This window comes from Rhea americana, unplaced genomic scaffold (genome assembly GCF_003343005.1).
Source record: "Rhea americana isolate MKP2758 unplaced genomic scaffold, rheAme1 scaffold_17, whole genome shotgun sequence".
NCBI lineage: Eukaryota > Metazoa > Chordata > Aves > Rheiformes > Rheidae > Rhea > Rhea americana.
Window position 1 is genome coordinate 8,323,830 of NW_028185816.1, and position 27,907 is coordinate 8,351,736.

Sequence of the window (27,907 nt, forward strand, 5' to 3'; positions counted from 1 at the left end):
CGCGGCCTGGCCGCCGGCGCCGCGCTCGCGCCCTCGGCCGCAGCAGCGCTCGCAGGTGCGCAGGGCTCGAGGCCCCGACGGGAGCGGGGTCACAGCGCGGCGGCCTTGGGGAGCGGGAGCCAGGCAGCACATCAGAGCAGGCACAGCGCAAACCGCTTTGGCTCGGTGTTTGTGCTTTGCCAGAGCAACCTCRTGTGCTTCAGTGATGCCTGGTGAGGCGGAGAAGGGGAGCGTTGAGCCACTTGTGCCCGAGGGCGGGCCGGGCGGTATTTCGTGCCTGGCCGCAGGAGCTCGGTGCTGTCTGCCGCGGGCCGCCGCTCCAGCCGGCCCCGCGGGTGTCCCTCGTCCGCCMGCGCATCCCGCTGGCGCCTCGCGCGTGTGCTTGGGCAGCTGGACCGAGCCCGTGGCGCCAGGGTTGCGCGTGAACGGAAGTCACCGGCAGCCTGAGGTGTGCACGTGCGTGCAAAGTTATGTTTCGCTTTAGAAAAGACATTGGGAGATCTAGCCTCTTAGTTTATTTTTTCCAAAAAAAAAATCGTTTATTTTCAGCTGGACTGCTTGGACCACTGAATCTTAACATGGGTGCACGCTGGCTGGACATACAGCCACAGACATACATCCACGGGAGGTGAGGGTACTGACTGCTTCGAGCATCAGAGTGCTTGCAGTTGCTTTGTAGTATTTTTCTTCTGTTTAGCAAAGYCGGAATAATTAATGTTAGAATAGCACTGAAAAGACAAATACGAACATTCTTCTATTTCAGCCTGTCTTTACAGGCTGGTTGTAATGGATGATTAGAATCCACTGGGACTGAAATTAGAAGGGCAATAACATACGTAAGTGGGAAAATGAACTTACTGAGATACATACAATTAAAACATTAAAATGTATCTTAAAGACAAACAGCAGAATTTTTAGAAGTCTCTTCCACATTGAAAAGAAACATRTTTTCAGAGAATGTATGTTTTCATTCATTTCCGAAAACATCTTTTCAAGAATACTGTGCCTAGAGCTGAACAAAAAGTAACACAAGAGAAGCCCCACGATCCCAATTTCCCCTGAATCACGGTTACTTCCCTCCAAGCTTACCACGAGGCTTCTGGATTCTTACTTCTGGCTTTTTGATAGGCGCCTAGACGCTTTTGCAAGCCTGAGGTGTCATGCTTCCAGCCTGCCGGGTCCACGTGTGGAAGCCTGGTGTCTCAGGCACGGCTACATCACCGAGTACTGTCAGTCCGGGAACCCAGGCCCTCAGCTGTGTCCTCTGCATCTCTGCCCCCTGAGCCACAGATCACAGAACCACCAGTTCCTGGCTGTGGCTGCTCCTGAAACACCTTAAATTGAGTGAAAAGGCCTGTCAAACCCAAGAGGTTTCAGATGAAACATTTCAAGCTCAGCAAGCAAAGTCTGCTTAGCAAAGTATGTTTCCAGTTGGTCCTAAATGTAACTRTTAGAAAATATAGTCACAAAAATAATAAATTTATAATGCTCTAATCCTSTAAAACTAGGATTCCCAAAGCATTTCACGAATGGTGAATTAAGCTTCWCAGGCACTCTACGAAGTACATAAATACATGATAATTTATATGGAAAAATTAAGACAATATGTGACAACTACAGAAAAACTAGAAACTTCCTGGTTTATGTCCCTCTCACAGTGTTGGACATATTTAAATGTGTTAGATGTTAAAAGATAAATTTGCTTATTTGAAAAAWGAAAGAAGGAGCTGTTTCTGCTGAGTGACTTTATGCTAATAATCCTTTTTTTCTCCTCTTTTTCAGATGCCTGTAGGATGTTATTGAAACAGTGTGGACTATCCCTGCAACATCACTCAAGTAAGAACTAAAAAGGTACAAGCTAGTGGTTGTWTGGCTGCATTTTTGGTAGCCATTTGGAAGGGTTTTCTCCTTTATAATTTGTATAATTACAAATTTCCTTATAGAGAATAAAATAGAAGACTGGAAGTATATTTTAAATGTTACTAAAATGTTATTACATTTTAAATGTTACTAAAACATTATTAGGTGCATTTGTCTTTATTCTTTCTCATTTTGTGGTCCAGTATAAAGTCTTAACARTGCAGAGAGAAGAGAGAGCATGAGAGAAGACACATCATGCTTCATTTTAGTCAGATTTTGCCAAAAGATAGATCCAAAGCCTATTGAGTATTGTTTCTGATACTCCAAGACTTGCGTAGTTCTAAGGCTTGCACTGTAGTCAATTGTTGCATTTTTTTTGCAAATAATTACAATCTTTGATTTAATTTTCTAATATTGTCTTGAGAGGAAAGACCTCTTCTCCTCTGCAACTCTGTCTAATTTCATTTAAAAAACCTACCTGAACTCTGTTATATTTTTGAMGGGCTGAATCTGTTATACTGTACTCTCATTGCACTCCATTTAATTTGCTGTAGTTCCGTGTAGTTGACTTCCATGTAATTCATGTATATTTAGGGCAGAATTTAGTCCCTCTAACAACCAAGTTAGATATTTCATAAAACTGGACAAAGTACTCTCTGTTTCTTCTTTCTTTCTCAAATTCCTTCTTTGCTTTTTTTTTTCTCTTTCACTGTTTGCTTCCATTTTAGTGTTTAAAACCTCTCTTATTAATATAATGTCATTTTCCTTCACATTCTGAATGACAACTCACAGCATATCTTTTGCTTGTCAGACCAGTATAAAACATCATACAGGTTGGAAAATTAGAAAACYGAGAGGAGGGAGGAGGGGGAGACAGACTAGAAAGCATTCATACGTCCTTTATGCATATTCAGAAAGCATRTATCATCTTGAACAATTAAAACACTTCTGCAATTTTCAAAACAAAAATTAAAACAATTTTGTAAGTAAAAAAGAAGCTAAATAATCAAGAGTTGCTAACTAAGTAGCAGCTGCAAGAGAAGCAAATACAGAAAATTAGAAAGGTATCTTAATGATTTAGCTAAGGAAGCTGAAAATGCGTAACGATTTACCAAGTTATCAAATTTGATAATCACATATTGCAGTGACCACCTTACCATTCAGAAAAGGTGGATTTTCTAACATCATCTTTCTGAAAATTCATAGTTGCTCTTAAATTTTGGATTGCACCTACATAAAATGGCCTATGAGCATAAAAGCCTCCAATCTTAACAGTGCTACAGAATCATTCACAGTGGAAGAATAATGCTTAGTAAGGCAATTAGGGGATTAAAGAATGGAGAATCAGCAGATGCAGGCAAAGCGTGGGCCAAGCTATGAAATAAGGTCAGAAAAATATCTGAATGATTTCTTAAGATGTGCAGCAGTACATAGAAAGACGAGAAAGTAGGAAAAAGTCAGGAAACTGCTGATTTGGCAGATAATATTGGTGACAGTAACTGGTGTGTGCATACATTTGAGCTTGACACGTGTTTGCAAGGGAAGAAGTTACTACAGTTTTGTAAGTTAACTACTGGCCATGTGAACTGTGGTAATTACATACTTGTTCTTATCTAATGATGTTCCAGAATAAGTATATTAGCTTAACTGTCTTGAAAGCAGGTTCACATTTAAATTTCCACCATTGCTAACACCAAAATAAACAGACAAAGATAGCTCCGCACAGACAACTCTGAAAGTTTCTAGATCTCTTATCTCTTTTCTGAGATGGACTGACAGTTAATGGACAGTCTTCTAGCAGTCAGAGGTGTCATTACAGTATGGGTAAATGTATCTAAGCTAGTTTTACTTTGTGGCTCAGCTAACAGTAAAATGTATCTAAGCCAGTTTTACTTTGTGGCTCMGCTAACAGTAAAGATRTAAATGGAGTAGCCTACAGTTCTGTAGGAGTTAGTCACACTGATTATCCACACTGGTTAGACTGTGGGCAGCTCAAGGGTGCATCAGTAAGCTACCATTTTACTTTCCTATTGCATATCCTAACAATTGCAAAGAAGACATAGTAAAAGAGAAGTGTCTATTCCTGAAGCTGAATGTAGAAAAAAAAAATAACACTCACATTTTTAGCATTTAAATATTTTGCCCAGAAGAAGCTTTGCATTCTCCATCAAATAACTAACAGCTGCACAAACTGTGGAAATGAGTAAGTTATGGCATTTTTCCAGCTCAGTCTAGACAAAAAGGTTTCTCAAAGATTAAATATGAGATACCTGAAGTAATCTGAGAAATTTTCAGCCTGAGGAATACCTCTGATGTTTTTAGCCATTTAGTCTCTATGATTGGTGATAATGGGAGAAAAACTATGATACATTATTGAAATGAAGAACCTTTTTGTTGGGATGATGAGGATTCTACCATATTTCATTTATTTTTACTTACTGCAAATCTAATGAAATGATGTGCTAGGGATCTTTACCACAAGGTACTGAGTGTCTCTTGAAATATACCTAGTGTGCTAAGATTTTTATCAGGGAATAGCCAACATTTCACAGGATTGGTTTCTTAATGCTSTAAATGGAGAATAATAAGCAGACAGAACTGGTACTTTGAGGGAAGTCGACAACTCAGGGAACTGGTAGTAAGAAAGCTTCTGGGATTTGCTGATGCAGGATTGCTGGTGTGAATACAGAGCACTTTGTTTTCTTGTATCATGGCTTTTGTTGTATTTCATGATAGAGTTGTGGATGTGATTTTATGAGATTTTTTTACTCTTTTTTCCTGGGAGTAAGCTGGCTGAAGAACTCTTAACTTGTTGCTAATCTGAGCCACAGTCTATCACTGTCCTGTTTCTTCTGGCATACCTGTTTGTAGGGCCTTGCTGTAAATTGGATTATTAATGTGGTCCATGGTGAAAGTGAGTTGGGGAGGGTCATTTCAATCATCCAGTTTAGAGTACACCCCAAACAGYCTTGAATAGGCTTAAGGGAGGGAGCAATGAATTGTAATAGAGGAGTTTCATGCTCCATCATATCTATTATATGAATAATCAGAAACCTGATTCTTGACTGAAATCTTTTTTGTGCACTGCAACACAAAATTCCCTTTAATCTTTGTAACTATAAATCATTATTTAATGTTTACAGGAATTTGATCTTAACCTATATACATTTGGCTGAATTTGATAAGCTTTGCTCCTTATCTCTGTATTCTGACAGAAATGTCAGAAGATAATAAGAAAACACAGGATGTAGGTGGGTATAATGTCATTAACACATTTACCAGCCTCTGTAATGCTTATGACWTGACAGAGCACTGGATATGCCAAAACAAGGGGTTTTACAAAGCTTACACTGAGGACATACTATGCAGTTGGGATACTGAAGTTACACTTATTTACTTTACTGCCTCTTACCACTTGTTACTTAGGAGAAATTTTTATCATCATCATCATCTATTTWTATATATATTGGTTTTATTCTTCAYAACGCAAACATGCAATCAGGTCAAGGCTTTGCAGGAACGACTAAACAATGGCCTTTRCTTGGAAAGATGATAATCTAAAATTAGCCATGACACTATGAGTTTAACAAAYAGCATGGAGAGAATGAGGTAAGGAAAAATCAAACTGGCAGCTGTATGATCCTGCAGTGACTCCAGTGAGTCACATGAACATAAAGATGTTCAGTAATCCTTTGAAAGGTAGAGGATTTATGTATGAACTGATAACTAAATCACTTTTTCAGGCTTCACAGAAGTGAATCTCAGATGAGATCTGAAAGAAGATAGGATGTTAACTAAAGGCATCAAAGCCAGAACTTCAGTGAAATGTGTACCTGAATAAACTAAATATTAAATATGTCAGACAATGGAGTAACAAATGGAGTATCTGTCAGAAAACTCCTTCAGGCTTCCCTCTGATAGAATGCAATAGCTGTTTAAAAAGAAATTTCCCTTCCTACTACTGCTATGTAGACAGAAACAGCAATGACACCCTTCTTGAATCTCTCTCACACTATGGCAAGTTAGCCCTTGACAGCTCTGAGGTCAAGTAAAGTCAAAGATGGTCTACAGAACAACATTAGTATCACCAAGAATTTAATCAATTAATTTTATTCAGTGATTAGAGAGAAACACTAGAAGCAGTTGTAGCTGGAGTCTACTCTCAGCTTTTTCTGTGCTTCTGAACTGTACAAGGTAGAAAAAGTACAGTGGATTCCTTAGTACAGAAGATTGCAAGCTGATTTACAGTGTCATATCCTTATGCCTCTGAACCCTGCAGGTCCTGACACAGAGATGAGCTAGAGAAGGATCACTGTGCTAATAAAACTGTGTTCTGTCTATCTTGAATTGCCAGAGGACCCTGTAGAGCTGCTCTACGTAGGCATTGATGGCCTAAGACTGTCAGAAGGTCACCTCTGTTACGTTCCTATCTTGTGCTGCAGAGCTCTGAGTCAAGGTGCTCTGTGACATCAGGTTTGTCTTGTTTTACTAGCAAATCTCTGTCTCTCAGATTCTTAACTCTGAAATGGTCTAAAATATTTATGTATATTTGCAAAGCTATGAATACCACTTAGAGAATAATTTTAATAGACTGGGCATTTTTCTTCAGATGAAAGATTCCATGTTAACATAATCCAACTTAATTTGATTAACTGATCAAACTTAACTGGGTCAAAAAGACAGTATGAAAGCCTCAGGAATATTTATAATTTCATTATGCTTATACCTTTTCACTGTATGTGATTCATGATGCAAGATGACACAGTTTAAGGGATATGTGAAAGACTATTGAAAGTAAGGATTGGAGGAATGTTGTTTCATGATCTTGTAGAAAGCKTTAGGACCCTGGTTGTTTAGGCTGAATGTTGCATTTGCCTAAAAGTTCTAAAGAAAGTTAAATTTGCCTAAAAGTTCTAGGGAAAGACCTAGAGGTCTTTCTTTACCCAAAAACCATGGAGGGTAGTAAGGCACCGTAGGGAAACTTGTSGTGTTATTCTTTCCTGACCTAAAGAAACCAGCTGTATGAACCAGATAACAGCTCACTTTTCAGTTCCACATGTTCTTTCTTTAGATTATTAGCCAAGATTGTTAACAAGGCAGCCAGTTATCCCTGGTTGTGGTGGKGGGGGGGATTTTTGTGCCATAAACACCTAAACATCTGTGCAGTAGGAAGAAGGTTGAGCCCAGAGAACATTCATTAGATGATGACAGCAATAAATTATTGAGGTGTTGAGCTAGGTTTGAAGAGCTAGCACAAAGATAAAAGACTCCAGAGACCCTTTGCAATTCCCTTAGTCATCCATTCCCACTGAAAGCTTCTCTTTTGAAGTTTCTAGGAGGCCTCATATGACCTTTGGTTGTCCTTTTTGGTACTAACTCTTATCTGTCTAGTGCAGTCCCAGTCTCTTTTTTTGCTGTTCTACTCAAAAACAGTTATTACAGGGTAAACAAACTGTGTTTGCTGATGCACGTTCTCAGTTTCCTTATCAGCTGAACAACATGCTTCTCACGCATGTTGGGGCAAATTCACTCCTGGTCCAGCTCCAAGAATTCCAGGGGAGCTGTGCCACAGCTCTCTCAGCACTCACACCTCCTGAGTATGAAAAAGGCATAACCTATGACAAATCATTGTTTTACAAGTGGGACCTAGAATTTTCCAGTGTTGCAAAGCGTCCTTAGATTGATGATTCCTTATCTTACACATTTTAATAAGCTATCAACAGGATATGTAACACTATTTTACGTAGCTGTCAAGACATTGCAAGATATTGAGAGTCTAAAGGCTACATTTCTTATTGTAGAACTTCAGTTTTAATGCAATCATCTCTTTAACATAAATATAAATAGGTAAATAGTCTGTATCTCAAAACCAGTTAGCAGGTAGTGTAAAATACGTTAGTAAAGTTACCTGATATGAGATGAAAGACACATATTTGAGAGAAAAGAAAGCCAAAACTGTAGTCTCAGCCCAGAATCAGAGGCCTGGAAAAGTCAGAAGGCTGGATACTAAAGTTTAGGACTCAGCTGACCATTGCCCAGGAGATTTCTGCTCAGACCAGTTGTTAGGAGTCAGCCAACATGGTTGAGAATCTACTCCTTATACTAAGAAGAATCCAAACCTACTACCATGTAATGAGAAAATCTTGTTACTGATGCCATGTGTCGTTGAAGCTATATAGACAGCAGGAATCATCATACTGTATTTCACTACTATGAGTATCATCCATCAGTTATGAATAAGCTCATCTAAACTCTCATGTCTTATGTTTAGGTGCTTTTGCCTTGTCTCCTATATCTCAGATACTTATTTGCTGACATGTTACACTTGTGCTCCAATGTCATTTGGCTAATCCAGGCCTTTTCACCATTAGTAGCCTGACACCCATTTGTGGTAGCTTTCACATAAGAGATGTGCTTTTACATTTTCGTCCTTTAGATGGAGGGCTGCAATAATTAACCAAACAAGAAAACAAAAGCCTATCTTGATTTTCAGACTTCTTTCATAGCCTTCTTACTCACAAGCTCTTACCAAACAAACCAAGAAGATACAGCCCTGGAGAGAAAACATCCCAGCAGTCATGTAAAGGATAGCTAGCACAGGGCTGCTGAACTACAAAATCCAAATTAATTTGGGTTATGTGTTGAAAAGGTTGTTCTTCTATCAACATTGTAGAGCAACAGCTACTTTTCACTGACTCTAGTTACCAGTGTTAGAGCATCTTCTTTCCCCGACCTGTTCCAGCACCTTCACAGAAATACAACTTTTTGCATTTTTTTCACCCCTGGTTACAGGCTTTTGCTGATTTACACCAGTGTACAAGTGTAATCAGAATATGTCAGAGAAAGAGTAGAGGTGATCAGGAAGTATCTAGCAAAAAAGCATTTTCAGCATTTCCACTAAAAAGGAAAAATCTTTTTTCCTGAAAATCTTAAATGGATGTGTTTCCTACCAAAAATTTTATATATTTGAAAAACAAGTTTTCAGCAGAGAGACAATGTAATGGGAGCTTTTTGATCGTCCCTATTACTGAGTAAAGTCTTTGATTATCCTTCAATAATGATCCTTCCTTCTGCCGTTCAAAGCTGTTGGCAAAAAACATATATAAGGGGGCTTAAGGGTGCTTCAGTGTTGCTTGAGTATTGCCACAAATGGTGAAATGGTGAATCTGTATACATTTGAAAAATAAACCATGATTGTCATTAGATGCATTTATTTTAACAGAAATTCATCTTGTAGTTCCTCACTTATTTTTATAACCCGATGCCCAAATGTCTTTACAGACTGTTAACTCCTGATTCTGCAAACATGGCTGAACTTTATATACCAGCTTGTCTCTCATACAGGTAGAAGAGTACTTCATCAGTGTATAAATCACTTACTTTCATATATAATTCAAAGAAAGTCACCATTTAAAATATTATTTGAATGTTCAAACTGTATTTGAGAAAGTAGAAGGTTTATATCTACACTGCTGGGTAAGTGAGGACATGCGATACTGATATCTCTTTCACCAGCAGATGCAAAACAGTCCATGGCTGAATGGCTACACACAAGTCAAGATACCTGAGTTTCATTGTTGTACAAGTTTGACTGAGTTACTGTATAATTTTTAGGCAAGTTATATTAATCTTGTGCCTCCGTTTCCCCACCTGTGGAATGGAATTTGTAGTTTAAAAAGGGAAAGAGTGATGGACTAAGGCCATTAATGCTTGCAATGTACTTGGAGAGTGTTGAATGGAACATGGTATACTTCTGCAAAATATGTTTATTAATTAACTGTCAGAGATCTGCTGGTTCATTAGGAACCTTTCAGAGATAAGCCCTCTAATTAGACTAGTACAAAACAACCCACAGCAGGAGGCAATAGGCTGCTTCAGACAAGGTTCAACTTTCTTTCAGTTTAGCCTTCATCTCATAGATAGACTTCTGAATCTTAATTTAATTACAGTTCCTTAAATGTTTTCTGATATCATATCTTAATCTCTCTGTTCGGTATCTTTTTGTGGTTTCTTTTTTGTCATAGGACAGAGGGATAGACGATTTGTTCCAGTGTCCATTAAAATTTCCATTTCCTGCAGTGCAGTATGCTTTATAAAAGAAATGAACCTGCTGCAAGTGAAATAAGCTGATGCTGCACTGTTTTTTAGAGCAACAAAAATCTTTATAGATTATTTTTCTAAGTGTTGTGAATCTCCTTCAAAGTCACAAGTCACTGTTAACAATTAATATACTTAATAATCTCATTTTCAATTCACAGACAGGCTATACAGGGTCTATGTTCATCCTGGCAGATGCTTGAAAGTTTTGTCTTTCAGAGATGAAATGGTACCTTGTATATGATGGGGGTAGTAAAGGGTGTGATTCAGGAGCAGAAAGACATGTTAAAGTGCAGCACCTGAGGCCTTCTTGTTTTCTGAATTTACAGTCTCAGACTGGCAGTCGTATAAATGAGTGATGCTCTGTGATGTTCTTTTCGAAGCAGGCTACGAAATTGGCAGGGAGTCTTCAGTTTTGTGCTGATGTGTCCAGAATTCAAATAATTCGATTCTTGGATATAATGACAGTTGGAGGCACAGTATTACCTTGAGAAAAGACATGGGAGAGACAGCTGCTGTATCCTGTATTGAATTAACAACCGATTCCCATTTACTCTCTCCACTGAAAACTCTATTATGCAGGGTTCTTATTGCCCTTATTCAAGGGCATGGAATTAAAAAGTGATATTGATGGTAATGCTCTCATCTTCCTACCATGACATTGAATAATGGGGACAAAGAAGGGAAATCCTGAATGATGGTATGCCTTTTAAAATACTGCTGATATTGAAAACATCTAAAGGACAATGCATTTCAATATGAGCTGATAAAGGCATATTCAGATTATTATGCTCTTTTTCCTATTGCATAATTTTGCTTTTATTTTTGTCATTGTTTGTGAAACATTTTTTTTTCTTGTAATTTCAGGAGACAGTCCATACTGTAAGAAATATACTTGAGAGGAAGATGAAGGTGAAGTGAAGCGTTATACTAATTCCAGGAGAAATCTATTCTCTCTCCTCCTGGATCCAAGGAAGAAGAGTTGTCAATAACCTGTGAGTAGTATGAGTTATGAAACTGACTTTAAAAAGTGGTAAGCCACAATAGTTTGGTAAACAAATCTAATGGCAGAAGAAATGCTAGGAATGGCTATAATGTTTTCTTTACACTTTTATACTTAATAGTTGTTTATGTTTTTTTAACATTTTCCTCTTTGCTGAAACACATACTCTATGTTCTGTGATGTTTAAAGGTTTGTCTGGTTGAGAAAACTGCATCAACAGACTGCTATAATTATACAGGCGGAGTAATAGTATTGCTCAAGCGCAGGTTGTTTCTCCAAATCCAGTGTCATTTTCCACGTTAGCTTAAGGCCTTTCTGAAGTTACAAAGATCAGATCAAAATGATAATCTTACAAGAAAATAAGAATACCCACCTTGGACACTGCAGCATCTTTCCATTAAAAATATTTTTATTTAGATTTTTAAAAATATTTTCCTGTGTAGATGATACTGAGTAGATGATACTTCTATTAGAAGTTTTTGAAGGATTTTACAAGGTAAGTAATAGTACCCCATTTTACAGCTGGGCAACTGAGGAGTAGAATTTTTAACCAGATTTCATAAGTCACACAGAAGATACTTTCTGATGTGGGAACAAAACGTAGATCTTACTCTCATTAGTACAAAACCCCAAAGCCTCTCTGAACTATTAACACTGCTACCTAATCTCAACATCGATGTTAATGAGGCCACTTACACTCAATTTTTAGTCAGATCTGAAAATATCAGTCAGATATGAGGTGGGATCACAGAAATAACCCTGCAGTATGCCTGAGTCAGGTTAAAAAATGCACCATAAGGGGATTAGGGAATAAGTGTCAAAACGCTTATCTGTGATGATCTCAAATGCTATCTTCATACTGGTATAATTCTGTGATTTCTGTTTTACTGTCATAGTCTATGAGATCAGAATGTGGCTGAAAACCTTTTTAATAACAATTCTGAAAAGCCAAAATCACTGCTTACTTTGTCAAAGTGAATCTCATTTTATCTCCCATTTCCCCTAGCTTAGTCACAAATGTCAGCAGAACACTACCTGCTATTTAAAATACATGGCTTTCATTCAGAGATTCTTCAGTTGGCAGGTCCACATATTATGTTAGACTTCCAGACTCCTCAGTGCATGACATTCTCTTTGATACCGGTTTGTCTCAATATGCCATTGATATGTGACTACAGAGAGATCGGGTTTATAGCTGATTGCTGTCTTCCTTAAAATTATATCTTGCCATGAACTCGCAGATGTTCATGAAGTTATAAGCGCTCCTCTCCCCTGCTTATACAGTAGTGCAATTACCTAGGGAAAGGAGAAGTATGAAAGGAGAGGGGCTGTGTGGGAGACATAGCAACAGCGTGACAGGGTGTGATGACCTGGAAAGCTTTAAAGGCATCTGCCACTAAGTGTTGTTATTCCTATGTCTGGTGATGTGGAGCCCACTACATCTATACACTCCCATACGCAGAACTGAAGAATGATTGTGCACCTGCACCCTCTATTAACATTATGGTTACATCTGGCCCTGCGTTTTCAGCAACCTGTGTAAACTAAGGAACAGAGTTATTGAGACTCAGTTTCTAGCTGGACAGAATGTTTGTAAAGAGCTACTGATGATGAGGGGAGATGATAGCTGTATTTTCCTTGTTCTGGCCTGTGCAGGCCTGGATATATTTTAAGCTGAGTTATACCAGCTGCCTATAGCCTCCAGAGGTCAGCGTATCACTTGAGAAGAGCTGAATCACAGAGCACTGAGGCTACCTTTTTTCCCTTCAAACACGATCCCATTTTGTCCCCTGTATAGTTTTCAACTTCATCAGCAGTAAAAGGATTTGAAGCTTTTTGCCTCCAACACTAGTTGTGACAACAAAGAAAAAAAGAGCTCTCAGGAAAGCCATTTTAAAAGTCAAAATGTTGACGCTGATTAGTACTACCACTTGGATGAGAGATCCTTTAAGTGACAAATTTACTGAAAAGAATCTGACAAATAGATATCCATGTGTTTCAATGCTACTGCTTGTACTTTAGTATTGATGGAGTGAATGGACATACTAACCATCTTATGAGGGGGCTATCAGACTTGCTCAATTTTTTGCTAGAAGCTTAATTTTTGAATATACACTTGAACACTACATACAATTCTAGTGACACTCTCAGAAAAGATAAAGTAGAATTAGAAAACATACCAAGATGAGGAATAGAGGTTATTGGAGGTGTGAAACAGTTTTCACACAACATGAAATTTAGACTATCTCAGAAAGAAAAAAGTTGGAGGGGATACAATATAGTTCTTTAAAGTCAGGTATAGTACAAAGAAAGTCTATAGAAAATGACTGTTCATTATCTCCCACAATACAATGGGCATCTAGTGAAGTTATCAGGCAGCAAATTTTAAAATAAACACATCATGGAATTAAAATGTGAAAATTATTACTTTAGGACATTATGGAGGCTGGAAGTGTAGAAGAGTCAAAAAAAAAAAAAAAAAAGAGGACTTGGCAGACTCATGGAAAGTGAGTCGCTGTTAAGCAGAGGGATCTGAAAGCAAGCGCAAACAGAGGAAGTTCCTGCAAGCTGGAAGGGCTTCATGAAGAACACTTCATTCCATGCTTGCCTTACTCTATGCTTCCCTCAGCAGCCACTGCTTTTCCCTGTTGGGTGTAAGATACTAATGTCCACATTAGTCCAGACCAAGCATGTGTCTCATATTCTTACTATCTCTATTCAGGTAAGAAATGTCCTTTGAGCTTAAAAAGTAGGGGACAGCAGTCTTCGCAAGAAGGGCTCTGAACTTTACTTTTTCTAACACTAGCCTGTATTGATTGACTGTAGTTTTATTATACTGGATTCAATAATCCAGAGCTAAATCATGACAAGCTACCTTTCTTGAAGACCCTAATCCTAACATGGCCTCTTGTGAGATCAGATGGCCTTCATCTTTTTGTTGTAAAGGAACCCCCAAGTGTTTTTTTTTTTTTTTTGTATGTGGCAGCCAGCCACAAAACACTCTCATAAACACCAAAGAGCCTCAGTGTCACACAATACTATCTGATTTCTCCTTGTCATGAAGAACTCTACAAAGTTTATTCAGACCAGTCAGTGTTCTCATATTACTAATTTGAAACACGTCCTGAAGCAAATCAAATGTGTCCACTGTAGTCCAAATGTAAAAACCCTGCTACAAAAAAAATGCAGTCTAACTCCAAAAAAAGGAAATAACAACACTCAAATCTTCTGTTACTTTTATTAAAGCTGCAGAGTCTTACTACACACAACAAATATTTTATTGATATAATCTAAGTTAATAAAATAGTTGCACAACTCTTTAGATTTATATTTGTATAGAAATGATCTGTGGAACATCTCATCTTGAAACAGCATTGCCTGAAAACAACTATTCAGCAGGATATTTTTAAAGAACAGTTTGAGACTTGAGGATGCACTGTTCATTCTCACAGGAAAAAAAAATCCATGCAAAAATAACCCTTACCCTCTTCCTGCTTTCTCCTATCCAAAGTGTAAGGCCTTGTAGAACGACCACATAAATGACTGGCCTATTTTTCCAGTATCCTTCTTTGCTTACATTAGGAGCTGTTGTCTAAACTGAGTAACTAAAAAAAGATGAAAAGAAAAATCAATTGCACAATCCTAGTCTGCAGGTGACAAAGTCATTAATATCTCTTTACATCAGTCACTACTGTATTTCCAGTTACGAGAATTCATTATCACATTGTGTTTGTTCCTCAACTCTTGTCTACATGGCTGATGTCAGTTATTGTCAATACGCCTTTTTTAACAGAAGTCAGTCTATCTACTATTGCTTCAGTCTCCCTTCTTCACTTATATGTAGTTTAGATTCTACGTAGTGCTGCCTGAAAAGGGCCTACTCTGTGGTATTTCCCCCCACTTTAGACAAAGCACATAGCTCAAGTGATCATCTCTTCACTGCAGCTATGCATCTGTGTCACCTGTGAGATATCTTTTGTAGACTATGAGGCATGTCTTTGCTATATCATCCCATTTATCTTAGTCCACTCATAGATGTCTTGTTCACATACTATGTCTGAGTTGATGAGGAGGTATCTGTCTCCAACACAGAAATGCTTCTGGCAGGCAGCACATTTGAAGCATTCAAGGTGATACACTTTGTCCTTCACCCGCATGGTCATCTCATAAGCCCGGATTCGCTTGTCACAGGAGGCACAGAGGCCATCTTGGCCAAAGAGCCTAAAACAACAACAACAACAACAAAGAAATAAGAAGATTTCTATTGCAGGAGAGAGAGGGAAAAATAAAAAAAGGACACAACATCAGTGCCTTGTTCCATTAGTCATCATATTGACAAGATACGTAGAGGTCACATGGAAAGCTGCTGAACTTTGTGATACCAAAATTTGAAGTAGCAAGTTCCAAGTCCTCACCTGTTTTCAATATAATTAATTTTTGTGATCGACAACCTTATCCTGAAATTGTTGAGCATCTTCAGTTGATATTGAGTTGAAAGTTGAAAGTTGAAAGTTGAAAGTTTATCAACTTTCAGTTGATAAATTTTGTCTGTCTTCAGCTGTTGCTATTATATAGTTTACAGAAAGTTGCCAAATGCTGTGATTTAATATTCCACCACATTTTTGTTGCCTTTGCATTTGAAATTCTTTCAAATTCAAACATTTTTATACACATGAAATTCCTCCTGCTCAGTTTCAGAAGGATACATACTAAGACCCTCTAGACAACTATGTTAGCCCAAATAATTTTATGATCTGGTTTGCTCTTTCATGCACATAAAGAAACCCTGTTGAGATCATTATTATTGTGTTGTCTATTAAAAGAAGCCTCTAATGAATGCACTGCATAGCCCTCTCAGAGCCTGCACTATCACACTCAACTGGAACAGTCTGACATGCTTAGCTACATGCGATGACAGCATGAACACCGGTCTTCCATGCAGTCTGCTGATTACAGAGTTTATAAGTCCAATCATTAATAAATAAGCATGAATATATTATTCTCTTCTTATAAAAGAAGGGGAAAAAAAGGTGTGAAATGCAATATATTACCTATACAAAGTATACACTTATTAAGTTTGACTTCTAAGTTTCCATAATAATTCTGGATATAGTTTGTCCACTCCTGTAGTTTTCATACATATACTGAATTTAGTTCATATAACCTTTTGAACTGAAAAAAAGAATACCCACTAAATTAAGTGAGATATTTAAGGGGAAAATACATAATTTCTTTTGTCTACCAGGAGATGGCAGTGCTCACTTCTGCACAAAGGAAGTAATAAAAGGTTACACAAAGCTGGAAATTTTTCTTAGTAACAGAAGACAGTACATGTTGCATTATTCAGTAAATAATAAAATTCAGTTTCACAGCAGGAAAATATATTAATTGTATTCCCATATGGTTTATTGCTTCCATTTTAAGATGAAAAGAATCTGGAAAGTTCATTGGCAGAATGTTGTGTATACAGAGTATTTATTTGTCTCGTAATCAGAACTCAATTTTTCAATTTCTGCTTGGCAAAATTCCCATTGGAAAAGCTCTAGGATACAGTAATTAGGAACTCCACTGAATTTTTATTTTAGTTTTTACTGGCAGATAAAGTAGACATCAGTAGCTGAAAAAAAATATAAAATACCAAGTTATTCTGTTCCATGAACTTCCTGTAACATTAGGGATCCATTATAACAAATGGTATACAGCCAGCAGAGCAAAGATCAATATATGTAATTGTAATCAGGAATACAGAGATCCTATATTATCAATTTTTAAGGGAAATATATAAATCTTAATGTAATTTTTCTACTTAAAAATTTTAACAAAACAGGCAGAGAGATATTAATGAAAATATTTGTAATAAGTGGATCTGTAGGATCTGATTCAGCAAAATGTCTAAATTCATGTCTATTCAGGTCCAGGCTTAAGAATGATAAAAATCTACTGGGTCCAGCTTAACAGGATCAAACTTTCCTGTTCTGAGCTGTAGCTTTATAATAAACATACACCACAGAGTGTCTTTCTGCTTGAAATGTTCTAGAGAACTTTATCAGTGATGCCAAAAGAGACAGAGATCAGACCATGTCTGAAAGACAGTTACTTCAGAAACCGTGCAAGTGCAGCAGTCTGCTGATAAGTGGAATCAAGCATCTCTTATTTAGGTGATATTACTGCATTGGCAAAATGACCTTAAATACCGTATTTTTAAATGAGAGAACTAAATGATCTTTCATCAGTAGCTGATCTTGGCACTTGTTTTTATATACATTTCAAGTCAAAGGCAGTACTTGCAGAAGCACAGAACTACTCAAAACCATGTCAGGGAACTGGCTTTCTGTCAACTTGGAGGGAAGAGTTGTTCTCTCTGAAATTCATCACCGTTTCCCAATTACCTCCTAAGAGAATGCTATGCAAGTGCTGATACAGCACAGTTAGCTTGGAGCTATCAGATGGGGCAGCATTGCTTAACAAATGATGTTATGTTACAACTGTGACTGCTGTCAGCTGTTATGCTTAACAGGTAATCCAAGTGAATCCTTTATGGATTTTTATTCACTACTTCATTCAGTACCTGCTCATTACGTTAATGAGCAAACATGAAATGACAGAAAGAAGGGGAGCTAGGGTAGGATAAGTGGTTTGGGGAAGCTGTATACCTGAGATAGTCCCTTCTGCAGAGCTTCCTGCCCAGTTTATAATACAACCGTCTCCCCACTTCTCCAAGCCTGCACCCGCATAGGTCGCAGCTGAGGCAGTCCTCGTGCCAGTACTGATCGATGGCTTTCAGGAAATACCGGTCCCCGATGTTCTGCTGGCAGCCACCACATGTCAGCAGTGAAGGGGGAATTTGGAGCACTTCATCCACTGGCTCCCTGAGAGAATGAAAGAATCATTGGAGAAAGCAAATGTACTTTGAAACCATGAAATTGAGAAAGAGGAGAAGGAAAAACAAAACAAAAGGTTGGCCAAGTTAGAACATGTATTATGTCCTCATTTTTTCTCTCAACAAAATGAAGGATTTGTCCTCTTCTGACATGAGAGGGAACAGAACTTCTTTTGCTTTAAAAGAAAAGCTTAAAATTTAAGGATTTAAAGCATCAGAATTTGCTATTTTTTTTTAATTTTTCTGTAAAGAGTAATGCATAATCATGACAATCTCTGCATTACCCATGTTCAGTCATTGCTGTAAAGACATTTCGTATGTTATTAGCATATTAGTATCTGTGTAGTGCATCATTTTTCTTCTGCTGGACAGAATGTGAATTGCTCAGACATGAGTCTGAATCCATGCAACTCTATGGAAGAAATAATTCTCCCATAACATGATTCTTACATGACTGAGGACTACACTTTTTGAAAAAGGTGCCTGGAATCACCATTCCTTAGAAATGGTGATTGTGTTCTGTGTATACTGATGGATACCAGCAACTACAAAGTCCTAGGACCTATTATAATATTCTTGTCACAGAATCACTGAATGGTTGAGGTCAGAAGGGACCTCTGGAGATCATCTAGTCCAACTCCCCTGCATTTTCAAGTAATTCTGTGTTGTCCACGGCAGGTAGCCATCTTTCTTTTCCATGAAGAGAATAACTTTTTTCCAACCAGATTTTTAAGACTTAACAATAAACAACTGTAGGTAACCTGATCAATCCATATAACCTCTGGATTTACCTCTAAATTACTAAAAAATCCCAGCATTAACATAAAGCATCTGTGCATAAAGCCAAAAATGTATGAGCCTATCTTGTAAACCTGCTCCTACAATCTTTTGACTATAGTGCTGCTAAAATCAAAGGGAATTCTGTCTCTCTGAGGGCTAAAGGGCTCAAAAGGATACCTGAAAATGTCCTCTAGGGTTTTTACATGGAATCAACTTTCTTTTGGGAAACAAATTTATAGACTAAGTCTGAAGATGGCATCTCTCTGAACAGTATTCAATGAATAAATACAACAGATGAGACTGTTACCATCAGCTGATTTAAATTTTGTTGTTTTCTTACTGCAGGACTTCTTCACATCCTTCTGCTGAATGCAGCTAAGGACATGAATCCCATGAGATGGGTCTCATCCTAGTCCTATGGCAACAAAACTCTAGTGATATCGAACAATTAATTGGGATTTACACATCTCTGCGTGAAAAGAGGCACAAATCTTTATGCATGGTATTTTTTCCATTTTTAAAAAGCTCTGAAATCTAGTATGGTTCTGATAATACCAAGGGATAAAGCATTAACTTTCTTCAAATCTACTTTCTTAAGGAGTTCTCTTCCTTACCTCTTGTGTAATTTTACAACCTGTGCCAAAAAAGGATCAGCAAAAAATAAAAGAAAGGCATGTGAGCTCAGTTCTGCAAGGTTTGCAATGACCTGGCACTGCCACTGAGGGCCTCTTCCAAACCTCAGGGAAGTTAATAAAAAGGCTATCGGATCAATTCTTTAAGCACTTGCTTAATTTTAAACCTGTGGCTAGTGACAAGGAAGTCATTTGTTTTAACATTTACGCTTATCTGCTTTGCTGGATCTTGACCAAGCAGCTCAATGACTGGCAGATATAGCCCCAAAATGTTTAGTACATTATTCAGTCCTCACTTTTGCGCCCTGTTTGTTAACGCTTTATTTCTGTTGCTGTTCTGCTGTCCCCCAGGCTGATGGGGGCGGAGTGGAACTACATCAATAGGAAAGAATCAGGCTACATGGAGTTTCTAGCAGGCCATTGGAAAAATTATTTTACTGCTGCTTCAGGTAGTTTTATGTAGAGTGTTCTCAATGCTTATTTACTGAGTCAGCAGTTTTCTAGGCAAAAATTACTTTCTTCAGCATGCAGAAATGACCAGTGGTTGAAAACCTCCATGCTGAGAAATAAGTTCTATTTAGACAAGCTGAGCCCTAAGATATTATCTGATTATATCCTATTCTGGTTTTCACTCTCCAAGGTTTAAGCTGCTATGCCCTAAAAATTTTGTTACAACACTCCACTTCTGCTAGCTCTCTGTACTGTGCATTCCCATTAAAATCGTGGGGAACTCTGTATCTGATCACGCTCTGCTTTTTCAAAGTTTATTCTTTTGTGCCACATGCTTCCTCTCCTAATGCGTGGGCTCCACTCAGGCAAGCTCTGAGAGCCTTCCACTAGAACATGCAACTGTAAAGGACAGACATTATTATCCTTTATCTGAAGCTTCAGATATACCCCAAAATACTTCATCTTATAGATGGTTCAGGAATCGCAAGCCAGTTCTCTGAATGCCATAAAGTCCAGAACAGGCTGACGGATGTTTATGCAGAACAGAATTTCTGTTCTAAGCATTAGCTTTTTGATATTCATAGATTTCTAAGCCAGCACTTAGTCACTAAAACATAAAGTAGATAAATAAATACATACTGCTAAAACTTTGTACTTCAAGCTTGGATGCCATATACCTAGGAAGTTAGATGATAATTTCTTAAAAAAAAATATGAGAAGAGAGAATGTAACAAATACAAAACATCAAATGCAAAATGGCATGAATTGATTTAATCCACATGTGTTCATGTGTTCACTTGGGGCTTCAAGAGAAGGCCCCAAATGAAACATACCACAAATGACTAAAGTTTACTAAGAGCAATGTTTTAAGCCTTATCTGAAAATAAGGATTTTACAATTTTTTTTCTCTCTTATCATGATGCCAGACAAGTATAGCTGCAGTTACTCAAATGCACAGCACTAAAGGGACGCAGTRGTGTTACTCTGAGTTAGCATGCCTCTTGCAAGTATGGTGACTGCACRTGCTTGGATTCAGAAGGGATGGGGTGGCTGCTGAACACGGACTGAAAAACAGAGTCATAATGTGAGAGTCCATCCCTTCCATGAATATGAAAAATAGGGAGGAAAATTCTCATCTCCTGCATCTTTCTCATCAGTCAAGGCTTTTCTACATGGCCAGTGCCTCCACAGAACACCCTGCCCCCACCAAAGCAGTTCATACAAGCTCTTGAAAGTTGAAAGCGCCTTGCATCATGAAAATGTGGAAGTTGGGCACCCGTCAGATAACAGCTCTGACCTTTCGCTGTAATCAGATACAGCGCGTTGGGCAGAGCAGACACGGGGCAGAGAGAGAGTCTCGAAATGAAAACAAGTCAAGCTTTGGAAAGCATTGTGCCCTCCATCTCCCCGAACCACTTCCCTCTCCCCTGGACCCCAAGACCGGGCGGAAAATGCCTGGCCCTTGCGGGCTTGCGCCCGGGGGTTGCTCGCAGCAGGTATTTCCCCGAACTTGGGAGCTCCCATCAGCCTGAGACCGGCGTCAGCTCGACGTGGGGCCGGGGCGGCCGCTCGCAGCGGCGCCGGCGGCTCGGGCAGCCCGGGCCGGGCTGGGGCTGTCGCCCGGCGCCGCCGCCCGGAGCCGGGAGCGGGCCGGGGCGGCGGGGAGCGCGGCGCGGCGCGGCTTTCCCCGCCGGGCGCTCGCAAGGCGAGGGAAGGGGCGGCGGGCTGCTGGGCTTCCGAGCCGCCTCCCGCCGCCGCCCGGTGCCTCGCACAATGACGGTCGTGAGGGCGCCCGCGAAGTCCCCGCCGAGCGCGCCTCGGCGCCGGGGAGGATCGGTAGCCATCCAACGGCACGGCAAGGGGTGGGAGGCTGAAAGAGAAGAGGGCACTTACTCGGAAGGATCGAGGCTTTTCCTCTCGATGGCCGATGACATTGGCAGGGATGGCTCCTTTGTAGTGTGCCTGTGGTGGGATCTGCCCCCGCTGCCCCCGCAGAGGCTGTCTGCTCTCGAAGCCTTTTCGCCAGCTGAGCTCCCCCTCCGCCCCCCAATGACATTCACAGGATTTCCTCCTGCAACACCAAAGAGAGAAAGAAACATGGGCAGGGGCGGCCGCCGCCGCCCCGCTCGGCGAGCCGCGGGCGCTGAGCTCCCGCGCGCGGCGCGCCGCCGCGGCCGGCCCCGCCGCTGCCTACCCCGCGGCTCCGCCCGCGGCGCTCCGCTCAGGCTCGCCGCCGGCGCGGCTCCGAACATGCTCGGGCGAGCGGCGCCGAGGCGGCGAATGCGGAGAGCAGCATCCCGGGGATCGCTCTCCAGCTCAGCCCCGCGCCGCTGGTTTCATTTCCTTTTTCCTGATCACGATTCAAATACAATGGAAGGAAATCGCACTTAAAGAGACAGCTGCCCGCTTCTTAACCGGGCTCCTGGGGGTCAGCAGCACCAGCAGCGGCGGCGCGACTCCCTCGCTCCCTTAAAGCGGCAGAGCCCGTCTCCCCCGAGCTAGGCGGGGGGCCCGCTCCGCGGCTTCACGCCGCGGCGCGCTGTAGGAACGCGCTCTCGGTGAGCGGGGTGCCCACGCAGTCGTGCAGCCTGAAAATAATCCGAGGGGCTTAGAAATCTGAGCGCCTGGTTCCATCTTTATTGGCTTCTTAGCTCCACACATTACCGAGGCACGGGAGTCACGGTCTCTCCTCTCTTCCTCTCCTCTTAGATACGCACATGCCCACACGCACGCACGCTTTTGTACGGTACTTTGAGATCTACGCATACAGACACTAGGCAAGGAACTAAGTATTACTTTCTACCTAGGATTCAGATTGGCCATCTAAACCTTACTTGTCTCATTTCCTATTCTATAGAGAACATTTATGGGTGTCTACTCCTAGGTGTCCCCACCTAGTTCTTGGTAAGTCATATAACAAATTTGTATCTTGATGCTGTTGGATGGTAATGAGCTGTAAAAGCTCCAGAGTACAAAGTATTGATCTGTAATTAATCACAGAGAAGCCGAAGATGGGAAAGTCTTGCTTGAACATCTCTATTTCCCCTCCTATCCTTTCTCCCCCCTCCTCTCCATCGGCACAGTACATCCCGGAAAGGACTGATTTACTGTGCCAGAGTGAAAACTATTACAGCAATTACAGCATTTTCCCGTTCTCCGTGGCACTAGATACTGGTCATAGCTGGAGGCAGAATACTTGATGAGATGAACTGCCTGCCCTGTTAATTCTTTTAGATACAGTAAGAAAGATCTGTAATAAAGCACTAGAGAATAGTAGTGGAAATCCTTAACTTCTATATTAATTCCCAGATCAGAAATATATTTGATGTCTATTTTTATTACTAGAGTCTCATTTTCAGCTTTTTTTTGGCAGCTAGGGATATAATATCTGAAATACATTAATAAGCCTGATTCAAAGATTAGTAATGTCAGCAGAAGGACTTATTTCAAGGGGATTTGAACCAAGCTCTCACAATACTTTTGGAGCCATCATTGATCATTAGAACACTTATTTCTTATTCTTTAAAAAAGAATTTATATTCTTTAAAAAAAGAATTATTAAAAAAATAAAAAGGTAATATAAAAATGTATATAAAAACATAAGTAAAGGAGATTCTTATGCTTTAAAAAAGTTATCCCCACTGTATTTTTTGCTATTACAGTATGACAGTCACTCTTATCACCAAATGTTTTTGTTAAAGGAAAAAGCTTCTTTGATAGGTTTCATAGGATTGAATTATAAGATGAATATTTCATTTCATATATATTTACATTGGGATCAGAAAAGTAAAAAGCAAACCTTTCAGGCAGAAAGAATAATTAAACTATTATAGGACAGAAAAACGTAACTACAGGGAACTTTATTAAGAAGGTTTAAAAGATCAGAAATTGAATTTAGTGGGGAGTCAAAAACACGTATAAGGACTTCAGACACTTAAAAAAAAGAAAGTTCTGTGAGATTGCTGTCTCCTGGCTCTGTGTCTTRAGGTCTAAGAAGGTATAAACTCTGAGTCAAAATTTTTCTGACAGTTGGGGTATGGTTCCTAATGGTGCATTTGTAATACCGGGTAAACTATCTGTTTTCAAATAACATGTAGTGCACACACTACAGCCACACTGGCAGGCTAATTGCAATCTCTCCCTTCTACTTATTTTCCCCAAATTTGCAGGAAATTAATATCTTTAAGGCTTCTGTCACTCTGTCTAAAAGAGACCAACTAATTCAGAAGTTTTGGTAAGGGATAGACACGTAGACATTGACRTATAGGGAATTACTTACTTCCTTAGAAAAATACTATAAAACCAAGCATTTCAAATATAAAGTGGCCAGTGATTATTGGAAAATGTATTTTTTTTAGCTTTGCAACGCCTATATTCCTCCATTTGCTCAGGCTAACTCAGATCTCACAGATAACTTCACTGAAGCTAACGAGATACTTCATATACTCAGAGTTGAGTACCTGTTTAAATGCTTTGCTGGACAGCTTAAGAATGCTTTCTACCTTGCAAGATCCATGTCTCAACTGCAGGAAGCTTTTCTACCTAAAACAATGGAATATTGTGTTAGTAAAGAAGCTGAGAAGGACGATTGTACATGTTTTATTGTCACTCTTTCAGTCAGGTGCAGAGCTTGACTGAGGCTTTCAGATCCAGAACAAACTGCCTAAGAAGAATCAGTTCCTTAAGCGGATACTACTTGTGATAGCGCTGATATCTCTGCATGATTCCAATAGATACCACCTTTCTGCTGGTCTAAAAAGATGTGTAGTGATGACCACAAGATTATTTGTTGTTTTCTTTCTTTCCTATAAAGGAGAGATGCTAGGCAAAATAATGTGAGCAGAACTAGGAAAAGTGAAAAAGCAGCCAGTTWGCTGCTACATAACATAATAAATGTGGTGCTCCACTGTGCTTAGTCGAAGAGTGCTTGAACTCAATCTGCTTAAGCAAATGATAATTGGGAAATACTGCATGAGGATTAAAGTTGTCATGGTACCTTGAACAAACTGCACAGCAAAGACACAAGGTAACACTTGGCTTCCTGCGTCAGGTGGGAATTCAAAATAAACCAAAAGCTTGCTTTGCAAGCATCGGTGTGGCAGAACATAAACAGAAATTGCCAGGAAGCAGTGTCCTATACTGACAGATATGTACTGAACTGTTGTTGGTTTTTTGCCTGAATGGAATTTCTGTAAGCATCTTTTCTTCAAACTTTCTGTGGAGGTATTTAGTGGTAGTTGTAATTGCATTAACAGCAGAAAACCCACCAATAAGATTCTCCATATTGTAACCCAGAAACTATTTTTTCTCACATCTTTTGGGGAAGAAAAATGTACAGTTTCCTCTGACAATTCGAATTTTCTTTTATTAGCTTTACATATAATAGACTCTTGCTCTGGCCAGTGAAACTTGTCATCTCCACCTGAGGAGTCTTGGGTCCCACCAGAACAGCAGCACCCACCAGCAAACAAGTGTGGCTTCATCTTTTTTTTCTTTTTTTTTTTCCAGCTTGAGCATGTCCCTTAATACCTCTGTGCCTCGATTTTCCCATCTGTAAATGTTTACTTCCCTCAACAGAATCTGTGATTGATTTACTTTTGCCTCCTGCTGAATAAGGCTCATAAAGACAAAATGTTATTCAGTGCTAGTATTCGTAGTGCCTACATTTCCTGCATAGAGACAAAAAGACTAGTACTATTTTTAGTGAGGGATTTTCTTTCCATTGTCCCTTTCTCTGTGAGGCTATGTTTTCCAGAGCTATTTAGCACAGCTTTTTATATTCAATGACAGATTGAGGGATGAGTGTTGATTTCAATTAACTTTCATTAATACAGATCATACTATAGACAAATTCTTGGAGCATTACTAAGGTAAAATCCAGTATTATTGTTTGCATTTAGCGTTCAGTGCTTGGAATAAAATGCCATAAATAAATTGGCCAGACTTTTCTGTGTATTTCTCAATAAGACTATTTTATGTAAAACTGCATTGTTTCTAGGAGTGATGTCATTGAAACAAATAGCTAAACATGCCTGTTTCCAAAGAAACATCCTCTCTTGAACTTGGTGGATATTTTCACCTTTGCTTTGGAACTCTGCTCATTTGAGGTCCCAGGATTCTCTTTTGCGCTATCATATGTCAGTCTTAGGTCATTCCTACCTTTATTCCATCTTTAGTGTGTCCTAGCTTTTTTTCTTCTGTAGCTGATGGATTATATTGAACTATTTCAGGTCACTCTCATTTAGAGAAGTCTAAAAATAGTAAGACTAACTTTGCTGCCCTTAATAGTCAGTAATGTTTGTTGCCTAAAATGCGGTTGATGAAGATTTAAGTCTCTGCGCAAATACAAAAATTAAATCTCAATGACTGTGGCATAGATTTTCTGTTAGTACTTACTATGGGATAGAAAAGTCAAGACCATGGCTGAAGTCTAATGATTAATATGAAAGGTGGGGAAGAGAGAGAAATAAGGACTTCAGTAATGTTGGCTATATTCTGCCACTGATCTACTATATGGTGTTCAAAAATTCCCTGCTCCATTTGATTCCTCAATTTAGCTATTTGTAAAATGGAAGCTTTCTACCCCTTTTCCATCACAAGCTGAACTGGAGCTTTGGCATGTGGGATCTTCGGCTGACATTCTGAAGAAATGTAAAGTTGTTTATTCTTTGGGTTTTTTTGAACACAATTTTGATACTCCAAAACAAATTGAGATGCTCAGGAGCAATTCTATTTGTCATCTCTGGTCGCTATTAAACAATACAGGATACTTGAGAAATATAAATCAGCTGYTGATTAAATACTGCTGAGGACATTTGACATCACTGGAGAATCAATGCCATGTCAGTAGCAAATCATTTTGCTGTCATGTTGTAGCAGGTGCATTGCAGGGGTGAAAGGCAACACATCATACAAGGAGAAATATATATTTTGTCTTTTTAATGGATATGGAAAACTTTTTTTAGCCAATAAGTTATGTTACATGTGCTCTCTCCACAAGTGCTATTTTTTCGTATGCAAGACTACATCTTTCTCCTAGTTAAAGTAGGAGCTCCCTAACTAGCATTCTTTTTAACTTTCATGGGGATGGAAGTGGTGATAGCAAGGACAGAGAGCTTTCCTTAAGTGAAGACCACAGGCACTAACCTTAATGTCTCTGGAGGCTCTCAGTAAAGCAAGATTTAAAGGACTTTAAGACTCCTGACTAAGGATGCACTTCTCTTTTGGGGGGTTAACCTTTCCTTTGAACTGGAAGAAAACAAACCAGAACAATAAAAACCACACTTATAGTGAGGTTTGCCCTGAGGTTGTGAAGTTCAGACTTTCAGATAACAAGTCTGGTGCATAAATAAGTTTGAGTAGTTTTTGTTTTATTTTGCCTTATTTTATTGAACAAGCAACACAGATGGAAAAGTCTGTTTATAGCTGAAAGAAGCCTTCTATCACAGGTCACACCACAGATGACTAAAAGTAAGTTGCAGGCAGATAAAGGGATATTTTGCTGCAGATGTGTGAAAGGTTCTTCCCTTCCCTGTTTCCTTTCTCTTTTTTCATTGATTTCTCCGGCTCCTGTCAAGCCCTCACTGCCTTTCATGCAAGCAAGATCCAATTACTGTCTTTTTTTTCACGAGGCTACTACTGCTCTGCAGTATCATTCTTTCAAGTCATTTGCACCTTTTCTGTCTTTTCTGTGGTAAGGACTCTCTCCTGTGCTCATGCATGTGAGCCATCCCATGGATAGTTTTTATTTTAGTATTACATGTCTCATCCAAAGCCCATACACGTCAGAGGAAGAGCACCTATTAACCTAAACGGCCTTGGAGTCTGACCCCAAAATACTTTTCTTTTAGGAAATAACCACAGTCTGGAAATATAATTCCCTCGGGCAAAATTTTAGAGATAGTCATATACCAACCATAACCTCTGTAGTTCAGAGTCCCCTATTTCTGTTCATATGAAATATGTATATGTGTATATGTATCTATGTATGCATGTGTATATATGTATATATATATATTAATACATTCAGATGTCTATGTAATATATATATAATTATACCTTTGTGTATGTGTGCATGTATTTGTAAATACATAAACATAAACACATACAGACCTATAAGATTCATACTTTCATACTTTGCTGTTTTTCAAGCTGTTTCCAAAAAGAAAGGTAGCTTTTCAAGTTTACCACTGGCTCTAATTGATA

General features: G+C 39.3%; 2 protein-coding genes and 1 long non-coding RNA gene across 5 annotated transcripts in view; 1 reads left to right on the top strand and 2 right to left on the bottom strand.

The window, feature by feature from the left end:
* FBXO3 (F-box protein 3) overlaps window positions 1-3,064 on the bottom strand; it is a 20,461-nt gene extending 17,397 nt beyond the window's left edge. Inside the window, exons 1-2 of the mRNA XM_085300993.1 lie at window positions 3,018-3,064; window positions 1,090-1,194 (exon numbers count right to left, since the gene is read on the bottom strand). Of these exons, the coding sequence (XP_085157119.1) occupies window positions 1,090-1,194; window positions 3,018-3,064 (152 nt within the window). The remainder of the gene's footprint in view (window positions 1-1,089; window positions 1,195-3,017) is intronic.
* A 7,265-nt stretch (window positions 3,065-10,329) lies between these two features.
* On the bottom strand, window positions 10,330-22,211 carry LMO2 (LIM domain only 2). Of its 3 annotated transcripts, none has more exons than XM_085300944.1 (5): window positions 21,897-22,211; window positions 21,596-21,773; window positions 17,614-17,829; window positions 15,013-15,181; window positions 10,330-10,443 (listed from the first exon to the last, which is right to left on the bottom strand). In XM_085300944.1, exons 1-5 carry the CDS (start codon window positions 21,952-21,954, stop codon window positions 10,345-10,347), a joined length of 720 nt encoding a protein of 239 aa, XP_085157070.1. In that variant the 5' UTR covers window positions 21,955-22,211; the 3' UTR covers window positions 10,330-10,344. The 3 variants fall into 3 exon arrangements, with proteins under 3 accessions (XP_085157070.1, XP_085157073.1, XP_085157072.1); XM_085300947.1 differs by lacking the exon at window positions 10,330-10,443 and adding an exon at window positions 14,182-14,565 and having other exon boundaries at window positions 21,897-22,195; XM_085300946.1 differs by lacking the exon at window positions 10,330-10,443 and having other exon boundaries at window positions 14,182-15,181; window positions 21,897-22,174.
* Window positions 20,736-25,198, top strand: LOC146598169 (uncharacterized). The gene is made up of 3 exons (XR_014895332.1): window positions 20,736-21,198; window positions 22,412-22,606; window positions 24,094-25,198. It is a non-coding gene; the product is annotated as an uncharacterized LOC146598169 (long non-coding RNA).
* Window positions 25,199-27,907: the final 2,709 nt, after the last annotated feature.